A 17,538-nucleotide genomic window follows, 5' to 3' on the forward strand; every position below is an offset into this window, starting at 1 on the left:
TTGTATCTTGAATTTTAAATGTGTGGTTTTAACTTGTGTTTATATGACTTCATCCTCTGGATTTGATACATTTGTCTACTTGTTTTTATTTATTGTATTTTAATTTCATCAATTGTACTCACCCCATCTCGTGTTTGGCGCACTATTATCATCTTTGGTTTTGCGCTATAATCTCTCACTCACTCACACCACCTTGGGAAAATTCACGGATTCAGCTTCTAGATGTTTTCAAACATCACGTGAAGGCGAGCACTAACGAGATCGTTTACAGACAACTCTGCGCTGAGCACAGGCACAGATATAGCAGTTATTATCCGATATACACAGATGGATCTAAGTCAAATGATCATGTCGGGATGGCTTTTGTATTTGAAGATTACATTGAGGGCAGATGCCGCACCATGCTTGCTCAGTCCTAACATCTGAACTAACTGCAATATATTATGGTCTTTTGTACATCTCAAAGCTCTGCCACAAAAAGTTCATTGTTTATACAGACTCGTATAGTGCTCTTAAATCCTTGGAAGCTTTTCCCAACAGTCAGAATCCTGTGGTAGTGAATGTTCTCAAAATTCATATAAATTTAACGATTCGAGGATATGAAGTCCTGTACTGCTGGGTTCCTGGACATGCCGGAATAAAGGGAAATGAGCTTGCAGACATCGCAGCCAAATCTGCTATTAAACTGTCCATTCGCCTTATCCCTTTTAGAGAGACATCTGCTGTGTCATCAAGGAAAAGGTCCGGAAAAAATGGCAGCAAATTTGGGATGTTCAGCATCACAACAAGTTGAGAAACGTCAAGCCTAGAATAGAGCATTGGGATTTTGCTGGAAATCGTAAGGAGGACGTTCTTTTGACTCGCCTCAGAATTTGTCACTCTAGAGTCACACATAACTATCTTGTGAAAGCTGAAAATGAGCCTGTTTGTTTTAATTGTAATGTTTGTTTATCTGTTCGTCATATTCTAATTGAGTGTCCATGTTTTAATAGTCTTCGCCAGAAATATTTTAATAGCTGTGACTTACCTCTCGACTGTTTAATCGGAAGAGAGGTCAATTGTAATTTATTTTATTATTTAAAAGAGACTGGCTTTTATTACCTAATGCAATTTGTTTTGAAGGCTATGTCTTTAATTTTAATGTGTGATTTTAACTTGTGTTTATATGACTTCATCCTCTGGATTTGGTACATTTATATACTTGTTTTTATTTATTGAATTTTAATGTCATCAATTGTAATCATCCCATCTTGTGTTTGGCGCGTTATGATGATCTCTGGTTTTTGCGCAATAATCACTCACTCACTCACTCACTTTTTCAGCTAGTGCTATGTATATTATATACTGAAAGGTTAATATATATTATTACCAAAGTCCATTTATCCACACATAAGACAAATAGCAGCACCTGTAAGCCTCATTTATTTATGATTCATAAAGGGCCACTAGGCTGCTCTCACTTATTTCTAATTAGTATGTACACATGCCTTTTCCAGAAAAGAATGAAATAGTGTAACAGCAAGGCATGAATTTGCTGCAATATATTAATGATAGAGTTCAGAACCAAGATAATTTAAAACAAGTGTAAGAGAAGAACAGAGATTTTAAAGGTAATTAAAATTCAACCCTCATATTATAATTTTTGTAATGCAGAGATAAAACTCCAGATTACCAGAGTACATCAGACATTGAAAATACAATTGTTCTAGATCAATCTTAACACACCAGTTATTATTTCTTCCTACTACAAAACTGATTAAGCACCAGATCTCCTTCTGTATGATATGTGTTTGTGTGTGAATGAAATTTAGGAAGAATGCAGCTTGGAATATTTTTTCCCTGTCCGAATTATCTCATGCTTTCGTTAAGCGTCAGCTACGCCGATCTTTTACATTGCATTAGGGAAAGAGCATGGGCGAAACCCCACTCACCTGCCGTGCTTCGTCGTCAAAAACAAAGGAAAACCAGTTTTGCGAGAATTTAATTCTCCGTGCAGCTATTTGATTACGATTGAACTTTTCAACTTATGATTGGCTAGATGCCGATAAACTTCATCAGTGAGAAAATAGCATTCTTACACACAGCTATTTTATCAATGTTGATTTTTATTTTCCACTGTTTTACCCAGAACTCAAGTGAGTGGATATGGTTTTGTAACTCTTGCGCAACTGAGCTAATCGATGCATTTTAGGAAATGATCGCAGTATCATCTGCGTATATAGTGAATTTTGTGTCATGCATTTGTGGAATATCGTTCGCGTAAATGTCAAAAAGCAAAGGGGCTAAGAGCGAACCCTGAGGGACGAAAAGCATAGTTTTTGCTTAGTATAATGTGTTTTATTAACATGAGCAATTAAAGTATCTATCTGAGAGATAGGAATAAAGTGGTGTAATGATGTGCTGTGGGAAACCCAGAGTACTCTTATCCATAATGTTGAGGTATTAAGATTCCTTGATTTTCTGCGAAGTTGAGTGCTTTAAGAATTAAAAAAATCTGCAGTTTTGCTGCATATGGGCCGAAAGCTGATTGGACGATAGGAATCCAATTGATTAATACATTTGCCTGGTTTTGGAATTGGTGAAATTATTGCAATTTTCAATTTCAGTAAAAAGGATCTCAGATCAATAATCAGTTGAATAATTTTGATTAGTCTGCAAATCATCAGGAGTCCCATTTTTTGTTATTCGTGTTAGTAATATTATCATGCCAGGATTTTTTTTTTTTTACATTTATCGATATAGCTAAGAACATGAAATGGATTAACGACGATGATGTTGTCTGTGTGTGATTGTGTAAGGAATTGGGTTATTGTGTCGGAGACAGTACTGTATGTGTGTCGGAAATGTTGTTAAACTGAGTAACGTCGTAATCTGCTAAAGATTAAGCTTTCTCAAGTTTTGTGTATGCGATCCCGGTACGGACGTTAAGGGTCGAAATATTCATGTAGCATCTTTTAAGCCTAGTGGCTTTCCAGGTAGAGTTATCATCGATTCCGTGCCCTTCAAGGTTAATTAGCCCAGCGTTTTCGTGCTTTCCCTATAGCTTTAGTTCTGACTTCTTGGTGTAAGATATTTAATAGATTTTTTTTAGCAGGGTGTCTTAATCTTTGCCACTGTTTTCTGGCTTGATTTCTGCGGAGAATAATATCTCTGAGGGGTATTTTTTGTGTATTTTTTTCAGATATATTTTGTATTGGTGTGATGTACTGTAATTCTCTTCTTTTTAATTGAATCCAATTTCGGTTAGCTGGGGGGGGGGGAGTAATGTCTCTGGTATACATCTTAATCGCTTTCGATTTTAATTCCTCCACATTATCTACAATTTAAAAGTTGTTTAAGTGCTACTAAGAAAGCATGTTTGATACTGTTAGTAGAATAATGAAGTCACTTTTCTGCACCAATTTCAGTGTTCTTATTGTCGAGTGGGACCGAAAGTAAACTCTTAGTTTTGTGCACCGAAAAATCTGCTTTCTTGCCCGCTGGTCGCATTGCTTGTTTTTTGTATAGAAACTTTAACAGCAAAAATGATTTTGAACTATTTTAAACATTATTTGACGTTTTATGTTTTTCTGTATTTTACAATTTTTAATGAAGATGTTTTGACATTTTATGTTTAGTTTTCATGTATAGTTTTCATCATTTTTACTGAAGGAGTTTTGTGTTTATATGTATAACTTTGCTCAAAAGTGAGAACTAAATTAATTGAATGAGAAATATTTCTTTAATAAAATTTGATGAAATAAGGTTAAATGAAATGCAGCAAAAAGTGTGTATAATTTAATAGACCGTAGAAGTCATGTGGCGTCCACGTCAGATTTCTGTTATGTATGTTTAGAAACTTTTTTTTCACTCTAAGGATTTGTATGGGCTTTGAGAGAGTAAGAAAGGATGGAATACAGTTAAATGGTTCGTAATTAGAGTAAATGCTATAAACAGGATATTAAAGATTCGTCCTTACTTTTGAACTTAGTGGTATTCTTGTACATACTTCACCACATTAGATAATTTTTAAAAATTATATTTTATCGCTGTTAAAAGTAATAGTTTTATCTGGGTTACACTTTACGTCTTTATTTTGTTAATAGGTGCTATTCAGAAATCGGCAGGATAAAAAAGGAGCAGGTGATTAGTTTGAACGAAGTGAACTGTAAGGACCGTGGCTCTATATTACATGAAATGCTTCACACCCTTGGACTGAGCCACGAGCATAACAGGTTAGACAGAGATGAATATATCAAGATTCATTTTCTTAACATTCCTTATGGTAAGAATTGGAGAGAGGAAAACTATTTTAGTTTTGCTCAATCTTTACTTTTAGTATTATGTACAACAATCCGAGTTGTAAAAAATGGATAAGATAGTGTGTAATAATTTCCCATAACATGAAATTAGAAGACTTCGTAATAAATTAAAGGAAATAAGCTACATTCGCAAGATTTATGTATACGTATATTTCATAATACAGTTGCCAAACGTCGGTAATCAAGTTGCGGCCGAAAATAAGGTGGGGAGGGAGGGAAAGATGTACTCTGCAGCGCAAAACGCATAGATTACCAATACGAGATACTGAATCATGATAGTGAAGAGTAGTATCCATATCCGAACTCAGCAGAGGCAAGTAGCAGCAGATAACGAGCAACAGATCGTAGATTGTGACTATTCATGAAAGTAAATGTCAGTTCGACGTTGGGATTTGGTAAATTAGAATATTTCTCGTGAAGCGTGTCTTCTTTATTTCAAAAATTTTCTGAAATTTTAAAAAGAAAGATTTCATATATATTTAAATATTACAATAAGTGTACGAAACAAGAACGAACAGAAGTCACACAAGCGAACTATTGCAGTTGTAGAGATTGGTTGAGATGGTGATTTTAAGGGTGTCATTCCAGAATAAGGATAAGGTTGAGATAATGAATTTTTTCTTCTGCTGGAATTGGATGCTTAATGGATTGCTGTGCCAAACGCACCGAAACTAAAGGAAACTGCGTAAACAACTGAGATTTTTTTATTTTGGTTTAATTTATTATAGCAAAACACACTAGGGCTATCAGCTCAAGTTGAAGGATTCTTTCGTGAAAGACTTAAACTGTTATCACATACCCTATTTGTTGCTGGAATACGACGTCAAAAGAAACAGTTCCGCGAAACGGGTTACCATCTTTACTGTGTACCAAACAGACTTGGAATCCAAACAGGAATCAGCTACTGCTCAGATTGGCGAAAGCGACGTTTGTTTTCAAATTCCGTGTATATACAAAAAAATATATTTTGTAATTATTTTAATACTATTGCCTCAATACTTTGGCAAAATGACATGTGTTTATTATACTAATTGGTACTTTTAAATTGTACATCTTTTTTACTCCGATTCTTGTAATGATCTGTTGTATATATTTTTGTAAATACTTTTTACATTCAATGGTTTGCCATTAATTCTGATTTTATTATTGTAAACAGTACTTTTGTATCCATATATTTATTTAATAACATTTATGTATACAGTATAATGTCATTTACTGATAAATGATGTCATTTACTGATATATGTTTTGTGATGACTGAAAAATATTTATTTTATTCCCAAAATTTTAAATATTTCGTAAAGGCTACTTGCTCAGTTTCTTTGTTTAAATTCCCATCTAAATTGCAAATGCAAAGGTTCTGTGTAAGTGGGTGAATTTTAATGACTAGCCTAATTGCACTTCAATTATTTTTCAACTGTGTATTCCATATCCATGATGATGACAAGTTGAACTTCCTGTGCCGCCATTAGAGGCTTAACAGGGCTTAGTGGAGCTATTTAATTAAAGAAACATTGAGATCTGAAACAAGGCCTAAATCAGGCCCTTACTACCTGAAATAACTTAAAATAGAATAATCAACTAAAATATGAACTTAAGATGTAGGAGCTGGTGAGATTTACCAGATATACCAACAAAAGCACATTATTACATACTTTGTGAAATATAACACATGTTGCTTGCATGCATAAAAATATGTTACTTACGTATACAAAGAAATAAAATAACAGAATATCGTAAACATTCTAGTTTTCCTTTAAACAGATAAGGAAATTTTAAACACAATCAATGTATAAATTCATTTCATTTACAGATACATATTTTATGAAATTTGACAATTTCAATTGAGTCACTGTATTTTTACTTAGATCCTTTAGAGTATTAAATTTAGCAATATTTGGAATAAATCTTTGAACAATATTTTTCATAGAACAACATCTAAACAACAGGTGCTCAATATCGACATTACTCGTGCCACATGGACAAGCACAATTTTTAATCGAAAACCTATTATAATAAAAGGGAAAATATCCATGATTAGTTAAAGCTTGGTTTAGATACTTGTCACTTAGGCATCTTCTCTCACTTACAGTTGAGATCCATAATAATGTGCAAAGAACTGATGACTACAGTTGCTGCCAATTACATGATCGTTATATGAATTAAAAGTAACTTCAAATAAACGTTTTGACAATGTTCGTTTTTGTGTTCATACATACATATATATACACGTCTAATAAGTCATATATTTGTATACACATAATTTCAAGGATGGAATAAACAGATACTATGATTTAGAATTTGTTCATGTATGTTTATTAGTATTAATGTAATTAATAAGATTTATATTAATAAATGTATATACAAATGTTTTTTATCATTTCTTAATAATAAATCTATAAATTTCCAGTGTTTCAATATGTAGCATTTATATAATAAAAATATAGTTCTTAATGTGTTTAAAATGTAAAAAGAATTTCATTAATAACATGAAGATAATAGCATACTAATTTAATATGTATCCTCATTATTACATAATCTATGTTTTAATAAATATACATAATCGCTGATTATGCAATTTCAGTTTAAAAGTAATAAAAGTAATAAGCCGAAAAGTAAAGTCGCGCATATACAGACATTTTAAAAATATATATACCTTAAAAAAACAAAAAAATTATTATATAAGATTCTTTTCACACGATCAGCACGAAATACGACAAATTTGGCGAACTTTTGGCAGCGAAGAATTTGTAAACAAATCACCAAAAATAGCATGTCTTAAAATATTGTCTACTCTGAAATTTCCGCGATTATAAATTTAATGAATATATAAACATTTAAAAATGACTTAGACACTATACTACAAGACAGGAATATATATATGGCCTTTTTCCGCATTTCTTCAGTTAAATAGGCTTCTATTTCCATCGTCCTTGATTTTACAAGCAGAGCCATCGCCATATTGAAATTACCCGTGATCTTTCAGAGAGAGAACTTTCATCTGATTGGTTGGTCTCTACGTTGAGGACGACTCAGGCCGCAACATTTTCGAGAATGTTTCAAAATGTTTCGCGTAGCCGGGACATGTTCCGCCTAGCTAGACGAAACATTTTTCGGAAACCTGTACTACTAGAATCTCGTTTCTCAGAAATGTCCCGCCTAGCCGCGTGCGTCGCTAGAAGTGATAGCCCCTTTAAGAGAAACTGGCTTGTTACGAAAATGTTACGAAAATGGGGAGGGGGGGTTACGAAAAAAAGGTTATTGGGAAAACCACGTAAACTAAAGTAAGAAGTTTCTACGATAAATAAAAGTTTATTCCTTGCCAGCATTCAGGCCCCGGGGGCTCACTTTTGTGAGTACGGGTATGGCAATCCCGAGGTAACCTAGCCCATCAGGAAATCATGTTCTTGGTGAGACGGGTGTCACGATCCTAAAGTCCCAGTGATCTATCCTCTTTTCCGTCTCCTCTCCTCTTGGCTGGAACTTTTTTCCCTTCCCTTCTCTGCAGAGCTCACAGATGAAATGGTAGAAGATGCGAATATCGATGATGCTGTTGAAGCTGTTACAAATACTATTATTGAGGCAGCTATGCTTTCCATTGCTAGAACATCAGGAAAAATACTGAAATATTCGAAACCGTGGTGGAATCGCGATTGTCATGAAGCACTGAAAAAACAGAAAAAAGCATGGGGTATTTTTCGTAGATATCCTACTATGCGAAACCTCATTGCATTTAAAAGAAAATGCACGAAAAGTAAGGAGGCAGAGCCAAAGGAATTCCTGGATTTCCTACGTGTCGTAAATAACATCCTCTACGCCTAGTAAGCGGGTTTGGGAAAGAGTTCGAAAAGCATGCGGAATATATAAGGACCACTCACTTTCCTTTTTGGAAAAAGATGGCCGAGTGATTAGCTCTATAGAAGAAATTGCTAATACTATTGGTGAGACATTTGCTGCCGTTTCTTCCAGCCGAAATTATTCACCTGCATTTCTTTTTATCAATCAACGTTCTGAGAAAAATCCCATCGCTTTCAACTCTTCCAAATTTGAGCCTTATAATAGAGATTTTACTGTGCTAGAGTTAAAAAGAGCTTTGCTACAGATACATAGGTCGTCTCCGGGTCTCGATGGCGTGAATTACGAAATGCTAAAGCATCTGTCCTATAAGTCACTGAATGCCCTTCTCACGCTTTACAATAGAGTGTGGAAGGAGCATACTTTTCCTAGTGCATGGAAGAGAGCTGTTGTAATTCCTATTGCCAAGCCAGTGAAAGATCGAAGGAATCCCTCCAACTATCGGCCAATTGCCCTTACGAGTTGCCTATGCAAGCTGTTTGAAAAAATGGTAAAGCCGCCTAGTCTACTTCTTGGAAAAGAATAATAATATATCGCCTTATCAAAGTGGTTTTCGAAAGGGGAGGACTACCGTAGATAATATGCTCCTCTTAGAGACATCCATTCGAAAAGCTTTTGTAAGAAGAAATCACCTAGTCTCGGTATTCTTTGATATTGAGAAAGCTTATGATAAGGCATGGAGATACGGTATACTTCGGGATCTTCACGAAAGTGGCTTGCGCGGCAACCTACCAATTTTCATTCAGAATTTCTTGAATACTAGGACTCTTCAAGTAAGGATTGGCTCTATTTTTTCAGATATTTTTGAACAGGAAGAGGGTGTGCCTCAAGGCTGTGTACTTAGTGTAACTGTGTTCAGCCTAAAAATAAATTCTGTATTAAAACAACTTCTTCCCACCATTTCAGGATCTTTATATGTTGATGATCTACAAATTAGCTGTCGGGGTTCGGATATGAGATATGTAGAGAGGCAGCTCCAGATCGCTTTGAACAGGATCCAGGAATGGGCAAAAAGACAAGGATTTACATTTTCAAAACAGAAGACTGTGCGTGCATTTTTGTAAAAAGCGCGGTCTCCATCCTGAGCCTGAATTATACCTCAATGGGTCTGTAATTCCAGTTGCACCTGAAGTAAAATTTTTAGGGGTGATGTTCGACCGAAAATTGTCTTTCCTTCCTCATGTCTTAAACTTGAGAAAAAAGTGTACCAAAGTTTTAAATATTCTAAAAGTCCTGGCGAACACCTCCTGGGGTGCAGAGCGTTGCTCCATGTTTCGCATTTACAGAGCTCTAATTCGCTCTAGACTGGACTATGTCTCAGTTGTTTACGGATCCGCCCGGTCATCAGTATTGTTAAAACTGGATCCTGTTCATCATCAAGCTCTACGGATCTTTTCAGGAGCTTTCAGGACTTCTGTCCAGAGCCTGTATGTTGACTCTAATGAACCATCACTTTATCTGAGGCGTGAACAATTGTCCCTTTTGCAATATTTTAATATTCTATCCCAACCTGAACATCCCAATAAGCTATGCTTACTTGATGAAGTGTGTAACGCGTTATTTGAAACGCGTCCATCCTGTGTTCCTACATTTCTTTTAAGAGTTCGCCCTGTCATTGAGGAACTTTTCCTCTCTGATGTGCACTCCCAAACAGTACAGAATTTTGAAATCCCACCTTGGGAAAATGCACGGATTCAGCTTCTTGATGTTTTTAAGTATCATGTGAAGGCAAGTACTAACGAGATGATTTACAGACAACTCTTTGCTGAGCACAGGGACAAATATAGCAGTTATTTTCCAGTTTATACAGATGGATCCAAGTCAAAAGATCATGTCGGGATGGCATTTGTAATTGAAGACCTCATGGAGGGCAGACGCTTGCACCATGCTTTTTCTGTCTTAACATCCGAACTGCGATATATTATAGTCTTTTGTACATCTCAAGGCTCTGCTACAAAATGTTTATTGTTTATACAGATTCGTATAGTGCTCTTAAAACATTAGAAGCTTTTCCTAATACTCAAAATCCAGTAATAGTGGATATTCTCAAATTACATATAAACTTAATGACTCGTGGATATGAAATCGTGTACTGCTGGGTTCCCGGGCATGTGGGAATAAAAGGGAATGAGTTGGCAGATATCACGGCGGAATGTGCTGTTGAACTGTCCAGTCGCCTCATCCCTTTTGGACACATCTGTTGTGTTGTGAAAAACAGGATGCGAAAAAAATGGCAGCAACTTTGGGATGTTCAGCTTCAAAATAAATTAAGACAAATAAAACCTAGAATTGAGCACTGGGAATTAACCAAAAATCGTAAGGAGGAAGTTCTTTTGACTCGCCCCAGAATTGGTCACACTAGAGTGACATATAGCTACCTTTTAAAAGCTGAAAATGAGCCTGTTTGTTCAAATTGTAATGTTTGTCTATCTGTCCGTCATATTTTAATTGAGTGTCCATATTTTAATAATCTTCGTCAGAAACATTTTAAAAGCTGTGACTTACCTCTCGACCGTTTAATCGGAAGAGAGGCTAATTGTAATTTATTTTATTATTTAAAAGAAACTGGATTTTACTACCTAATGTAATATATTTTGAAGATTGTGTCTTGGATTTTATCGTGTGCTTTTACCTTGTTTTTATATGACTTCATCCTCTGGATTTGGTACATTTTTCTACTTGTTTTTATTTATTGTATTTTAATTTCGTCATTTGTAATCATCCCATCCTGTGTCTGGTGCGTCATAACCATCTTTGGTTTCGCGCCAAAAACCTCATTCACTCACCCCTTGCGAACATTCAGGTGAGACTGTTAGTACTATTTTGGAAAGCATTTTTTTTACTCTATTATTATTGACTTGTCTTGCTTCTGAAAAATAAATTGTTTAAAATAATTTGAACACTGCATAAGTGAATTTTTAATATGAATTTTATTCGTTCTTTTTTTACACTTGGTGTATTATCCAATAATTGATATTTTTAATTACATATTGTGTCTTGACTTTTTAAATATATTTAGTACACTGGTGAGAAAAAGTTAAAGGAATAAATATCAAAACTTCTGTAACTAGAATTATTTCGTAGCTACTAGCGTAGAACATACACAAGATCTTTATTTTGTCATGCCTTGCATATTTTCAAAATACAGAGTCAAATAGCCTGTGTATCGAGGAAGGTCAGAACGCGAGGTGCAATATGTAGTCTTGCATTATCTTGTTGGAAGATAACGTTTGGCAACCCTCGAAGATAGGTCACAACCACTGAACGTCACAGGTCAGAAGTGTACTTATCTGCGTTCAAATTACCGCTGATCCGAACAAGAGTTGTCCGTGTCGTATACCTAATGGCTGCCCAAACCTCTCGTTGGCTGCTCAAACCAAACACCAGGTTCAGGACCTCTATGCCTATATCGAATGCAAACAGCGACGTGTGGTCTCCTCCAGATACGTATACGGCCGTCAGAATACTGCACGCAGAACCAGGACTCGTCTGAAAAGATGACATTGTGCCACTCCTGTATCCAGCTTTGTCGTTCGGCGCACCAGAATCGCTGTCTCTCTCTGCTGCATTTTCAAGGAAAGACGGAAGTAATGGTCGCCGTGCTGATAGTCCGCGCTACCCATTTCCTGACTAATGTGGTTATATGGTTTTGCAGGGCTAACCTCACCATATGCCTGCCCTCTCTGGCGTTAATTATGGAAGCAGGGTTGCCACGCAACCTGGAAAACCGGAAAAAGTCAGGGAATTCGGAAATTGACCAAAAAATTCAGGGAAAAGTCAGGGAATTTCATACAACGATCGCGCCAAAAAAGGCGAGTTTTGCGCCGACGTCGGAAGAGATCACTTTTTTGGCGAATTGTGTATCACATGAATGTCATTCGGGCAGCTGGCATAGAGCCAATTTTCGTAGCTCTAATTTGATTGTCTTTTAGAAAGGCAAATCAAGTTTCCCGCAACTTTTGGTTTCCAGTAACCTCGAGAATCGCATGTGCAGTGCATGAACTAAAGAAAGTACCTGTTCTCGTATAAAACAAAATGGGTTTAATCCTAGTATACGGTACCATAAAGGTTAGAATGAAAAAATATGTATTGTAAAGAAAGAAAACCTCTCTGCAACAGACGTGGCTCCGTTCTATCATAGAGGGAAACAGCTGTGCGTGCGCGATATATCTGTCGCCAAAGCTCGAAACCGGTGTCGAAGTTCGAAGGTCACGTTATCAAGAATTCATAAAATGAATATCGTTTAAAATTTCTTTAAACTCTAAAGGAAAAGAAAACTTTTGGCGCAAGTAAATTAATTCATGGATTAGTTATTTTGAGGGAAAAAAAAAAAAAAAAAACTACGAAAATCCGTTTTTAAAATTATTGCGAAAAATCCAAGAAAAAACGTTCTTTGTTAAAACGTTTCTTCTTGGATTTTTCGCAATAATTTAAAAACGGATTTTCGTAGTTTTCTTTTTTGTCAAAGAACGTTTCTTCTTAACACGTGTTTCTCAATTTCCTGTACACATCGCGGAGAGGAAAATTCTGGCCGCCAGGTTCCGTCGCCAAATCCCTTGGCAAATTTTCCCTCCGCTTTCTAGCCGCGTAATAGCATTTACGTGTATGGAACCTTTTCTTCTTTACATAGACGTTCTTTGGTTAGAATAATCTCCATGTACGGTACAGCGGGATTTGGCGACATGATGATGAGCAGTAAACGAGCCATTTTGTTCTTGGCGACAATTTTCAAAATCGTGCGAAGGCCGTACCGTATGCTAGGATTTTACCGCAAAATCATTTTTTTTTTCTTTTTATTAAATACCTTGTCATTTTGCAGTAAAATAAAAAAATAGTAATCAGTCATCTAGACTAACCATGTAATATAACTATATTCGCTAAAATATCGTTGATTATTCTAATTCAATTTTTAAGCAATTATCTTTATTTTTATGTTATTCATATCATTTAATGTTGCTTGCTTCTTCCCTGTAAATTTATTTATCATTAGTAAATAATATTTCCAAATTTCAGGAAATTTTCTCTGGCATAATCCTGAAATTAATTCTAGCAGTATGATGACATCACGAAATTTAATGCACATATTTTTCCCTTATGTATGCTGCGAAATAAATATAAAATACCTCAATTTAGTAAAAAAATATCATTAAATAGATTTCTTTCTTTCATTTAGCTGCAGAATGTCTGCAAAAAAAAGCCTTATTTTATTCCAGATTGGGAAGATTCTAATCTCAATCTTCAATGGAGAAAACAACTCCTATTATAATTATATTTGTGTTTTCAAGTGTTAAGGTGCCTTTTAAGAAGACACCTCACACAAATTAAATTTACGTAAAATCTAACCTAACTTTTAGCATTGCGTTGTGATTTATAAGAACCGGATTAGCCTCATGTTGAACTGGTGATGATCATGAGTAATAATTAAATAAATCATTAAATAGATTTCTTTCTTTCATTTAGCTGCAGAATGTCTGCAAAAAAAAGCCTTATTTTATTCCAGATTGGGAAGATTCTAATCTCAATCTTCAGTGGAGAAAACAACTCCTATTATAATTATATTTGTGTTTTCAAGTGTTAAGGTGCCTTTTAAGAAGACCCCTCACACAAATTAAATTTACCTAAAATTTAACCTAGCTTTTAGCATTGCGTTGTGATTTATAAGAACCGGATCAGCCTCATGTTGAACTGGTGATAATCATGAGTAATAATTAAATAAAACGTACAATTGTTATCCAATGTATATATCTTAAATTTTATTAAGTTTCTTAAGTGGAAAAGTAAACAAAATTATCAAACAAAGTGTACCAAGAATAATTAAGAATAAATGTCCTCTGGGATTTATTGAATAATTAAGTGAATTTGCTACACAGTACAAGTAATACCATAATTAATTTACCTCTTAGCACAGCCAACGTACATTACGCGGATAGACTGGAATTTTCTCGAAACATACCTGGAAAACCTGGAAAAGTCAGAGAATTTCATTCTCCTGTTTGAGTGGCAACCCTGTGGAAGGGGCTTGAGATACTGCATGACCTTCAGTGTAAACCCTTGGCAAACCATTGATCCTATATTTTCATGACAGTAACTGGATGTCGACTAGTGCAACGGGCGATATTACGGAACGATAATCCACACTCTCGTTAGGCAACGGTCCTGCTTCTATCAATTCCAACACTTGCTGGTAAGCATTTCTTATTATTCTAGGCATAACACGATATTCTGAGCAAACTTCGACCCTAACCGATTCAACACTTGCTGGTAAGCATTTTTTATTATTCTAGGCATAACACAATATTCTGAGCAAACCTCGACCTTAAAAAGCGCTTTCGGAACTAGAAATCCACCACACAATTCTTCTTTTATGCTGTGCTTCAGATGTCGTTTTTCCCTCCTGCGTCGTCTAAATGCGCTGAAATACTAATCATTTGCCTATTCTTCCTTTCGTGTGATTTTGGCGTTCGTCAAATTGTTCCTTCCTGTTGTTGCAATTTTAAAGGCCAGCAGTGTAGTATTTAAGTAGCAGAATTTGAGAGTTCACTGTAAAAGAATTAGTTATGAGTTTATGGCGCGTGTTTTTGCAAGCAGCTCTGTTGCGGAGTATTTTATGCTAACCATTTACTTTAAATTATATTGATATTCCAAACTTGGTATTGTTGTGTGCAGCCGATAAAACGGATTTAGATTGAAGTAGGAGCCAGTCTTGTACCTGTGATCTATTTAATTTGGGATGTTTTTGTCATGTTTTGGGGGGCCTATAACCGTAAACGTTTTGCGCTAGGAAATTCATTACCAAACCAAATCAAACCGTAGAGTATGTGGACAGTCTGCACAACATTCGCCATATTTGTAATAAGTTTCCACTATGACAGCACACTTATTCATCCTGAAGCGCGCCATTCCTACCTGTAGAGAAAATAGATTGCGTCATTCTGTATTCGACTTTCTGTGACTGTTAACCATAAAGACAACAAATCAAAATTGTTTAAGGTTCAGTGCTGGAAATGGTGGGCATTTTAAAGATTGCATTCATTATGGGACACCATTTCAATTGGCATCAATAACGTTATTTAAATTTATTTCAGGGTTTTATAGAACTATTTTTATGTAATTATTCTAACTGGAACACTTTCATCGAAATTTTCCTTTTTAGAGCGGAATTTGTAACCTCCTCTTTTCCAGGTTGGAGACAAGCTTATGAGAAAGATGCATTCTGGAATTTCGGCAGACGACTTGGGCCGTATGATTATTATTCCATCATGCATTATGAAATCGAAAGCCCAGATAGAAAAAAACCAGCCTTCACTATTCTCAAAAAAGGAATTGATTCCAGTCGAATCGGGCAAAGAAAAGTGTTATCTGAAATAGATAAATTAAAAGTGCGCAATTTGTATTGCCCTTCATATAAAGAAAAAAATGAAAAATAGAAACTCTTAAGGTAATTATTTTTACTCAGCTATCATCGTAACTCAAATGCAGTAGTAAAGGAATAACAAAAAATTCAAAACTGATGTATTTTTCCTGTAAGGCTTAAATCCATGATTTTTTATTTTATTTCTAAAAAAACGTATTTTTAATTCTATGATAAGTTTATTACAATAGAAAAATAATGAAAAAAAATCATAAATCAATATTTTGTACAGTATGTTTATATTTTTTCTTATGTTGCATATCTGCTACAATATGTATAAAATGACACTTCTCCTTGCATTCTACGAATTTAAGAAAAAGTGCATTAGAGATGTTTATTTTTTAATAAATGTGTATTATGTATGAATAACAATTGCCAAACTACGTTGCGTTTACTTATGGAAATTTTTGTAGCATTTTTTTGTCTTTGTTCAAGCATAAAAATACAAGGCATCTTTTGCATGATACATAGGTGAATCCGTTGCAACTAGACATTTTGCATCTCTTTCTTTTGGCATTCCAATTTGGCCAGTGATGACTAAGTATTGTATCACATCTTTTGGTGGTACCATAATTTTGTGACATTTTCCTTATTGTTTCTTTATTGGTGTTATAGTAATTATCGAAGTATAACTCGTGATTCATATTCTTTGGGATGTTCCTTCAAAGTCTGACAACAACATTTGAATTTGCACCAAGATCTGTTTCTGGTGGCAAACGCGACTCAGGACTGTTTTCTTGACGACTATAGATTTCAAAATTTTAAGCAAATCCTGATGTAAAACAGAGGGCAAAGAATATGTAACCCCATTTGAGGGGTTTATTCATCATATATTGAGGGCCCACCAGCGGCAGAGCGGTAAAGTCGCTGAACACTGGTAGTTCGGTCCGAGGTTCGAATCCCGCGAACGGGCTGGCTGCATGGGCGTTTTCGTGGTTTTCCCCGTGTGTAACGTGTATACGAGCCAGTTTCCCTTAGAAAGTCCTCCACGAAGGCATTCCTCCCCTTAGGCAGCTAGCCCTAGTGTGTTTTGCCATAATTAAATAAACCAAACCAATCATCATATATTGTGGTAAATGATGCCTAACCTTAATGGCACACATTTGTTACTCAATAGATAATGACTTTAAAACGAACAGATGAAAATGTTTCAAGAAAAGAATCAATAACTGTACGGATTTTATACTATTTATCATGGCCTGGTTCACCTCTGTGTATTTTGTGGACTTATTTCATGGCACTCCTCTAGAATTCAAGTACTGCCGCTAAGATATGCTCTGTTTTCGAATATTTTATTCTAGTTTCTGCCAAATGTATTCAATAGGATTAAGATCTAGTGATTGAGTTGGTGCATTAATTACTTCTAGACACTTATAGCAGCCACAGTATAATATTTTACGCACTATGCTTTGGATCATTGTCCTGGTAGAATTTTAAACTATTTCTAATACTCTTTTAATACACTCGAAAACGGTCTATTCTCTAACGTTTTTGACAGAAGACTGTGTGCCTCCATGATTAATAATCTTCATTCTAAGCTTCATCAGCACAAGGAACATACAGGGGTTGGACAAAAATATGGAAACACTTTTATAAAAAACACGTTTCTTTGCTTAATATGGTGTAGGAAACCCGTCGGCATCCAAAGCAGCTTGCAGTCTTCTCGGAATGGATAAATACAGTTCCTGTATGTTTGCCAAGGGTATATTATACCATTCTTCCTGCAAAACGGTGGCAAATTCAGATAACGATGTTGGCGGTGGATAACGAGAACGCACTTTCTGTTCCAATGTAGACCACAAAGGTTCGATAATATTCAGGTCTGGTGACTGTGGTGGCCAGGGGAGATGGGACAACTCATCCTCAAGTGGGAAACAATGTGAAAGAAGACTCGTCAGACCATATTACTCGCTTCCACTGCTCTATAGTCCAGGCTTTATGACTTAAACACCACCTTTTCCTGTTACGGTCA

At 35.5% G+C, this 17,538-nt stretch overlaps 1 protein-coding gene across 1 annotated transcript; it reads left to right on the plus strand.

Moving 5' to 3' along the window:
• Positions 1-1,831: 1,831 nt before the first annotated feature.
• LOC146995674 (low choriolytic enzyme-like) lies at positions 1,832-15,977 on the plus strand. The gene is made up of 2 exons (XM_085822909.1): positions 1,832-4,264; positions 15,338-15,977. Exons 1-2 carry the CDS (start codon positions 4,177-4,179, stop codon positions 15,580-15,582), a joined length of 333 nt encoding a protein of 110 aa, XP_085679035.1. The 5' UTR covers positions 1,832-4,176; the 3' UTR covers positions 15,583-15,977.
• Positions 15,978-17,538: the final 1,561 nt, after the last annotated feature.

This window comes from Stegodyphus dumicola, chromosome 8, assembly GCF_044657685.1.
Source record: "Stegodyphus dumicola isolate Sdum_Otavi_A_Nest chromosome 8, ASM4465768v1".
NCBI classification, from domain to species: domain Eukaryota; kingdom Metazoa; phylum Arthropoda; class Arachnida; order Araneae; family Eresidae; genus Stegodyphus; species Stegodyphus dumicola.

Excerpts from the sequence above, each read along its gene's own strand:
- LOC146995674 (XM_085822909.1), top strand. The coding sequence starts at position 4,177 with ATGCTTCACACCCTTGGACTGAGCCACGAGCATAACAGGTTAGACAGA. Across the intron at positions 4,265-15,337 it reads TTTTCTTAACATTCCTTATG|GTTGGAGACAAGCTTATGAG; the intron begins GTAAGAATTGGA and ends CCTCTTTTCCAG.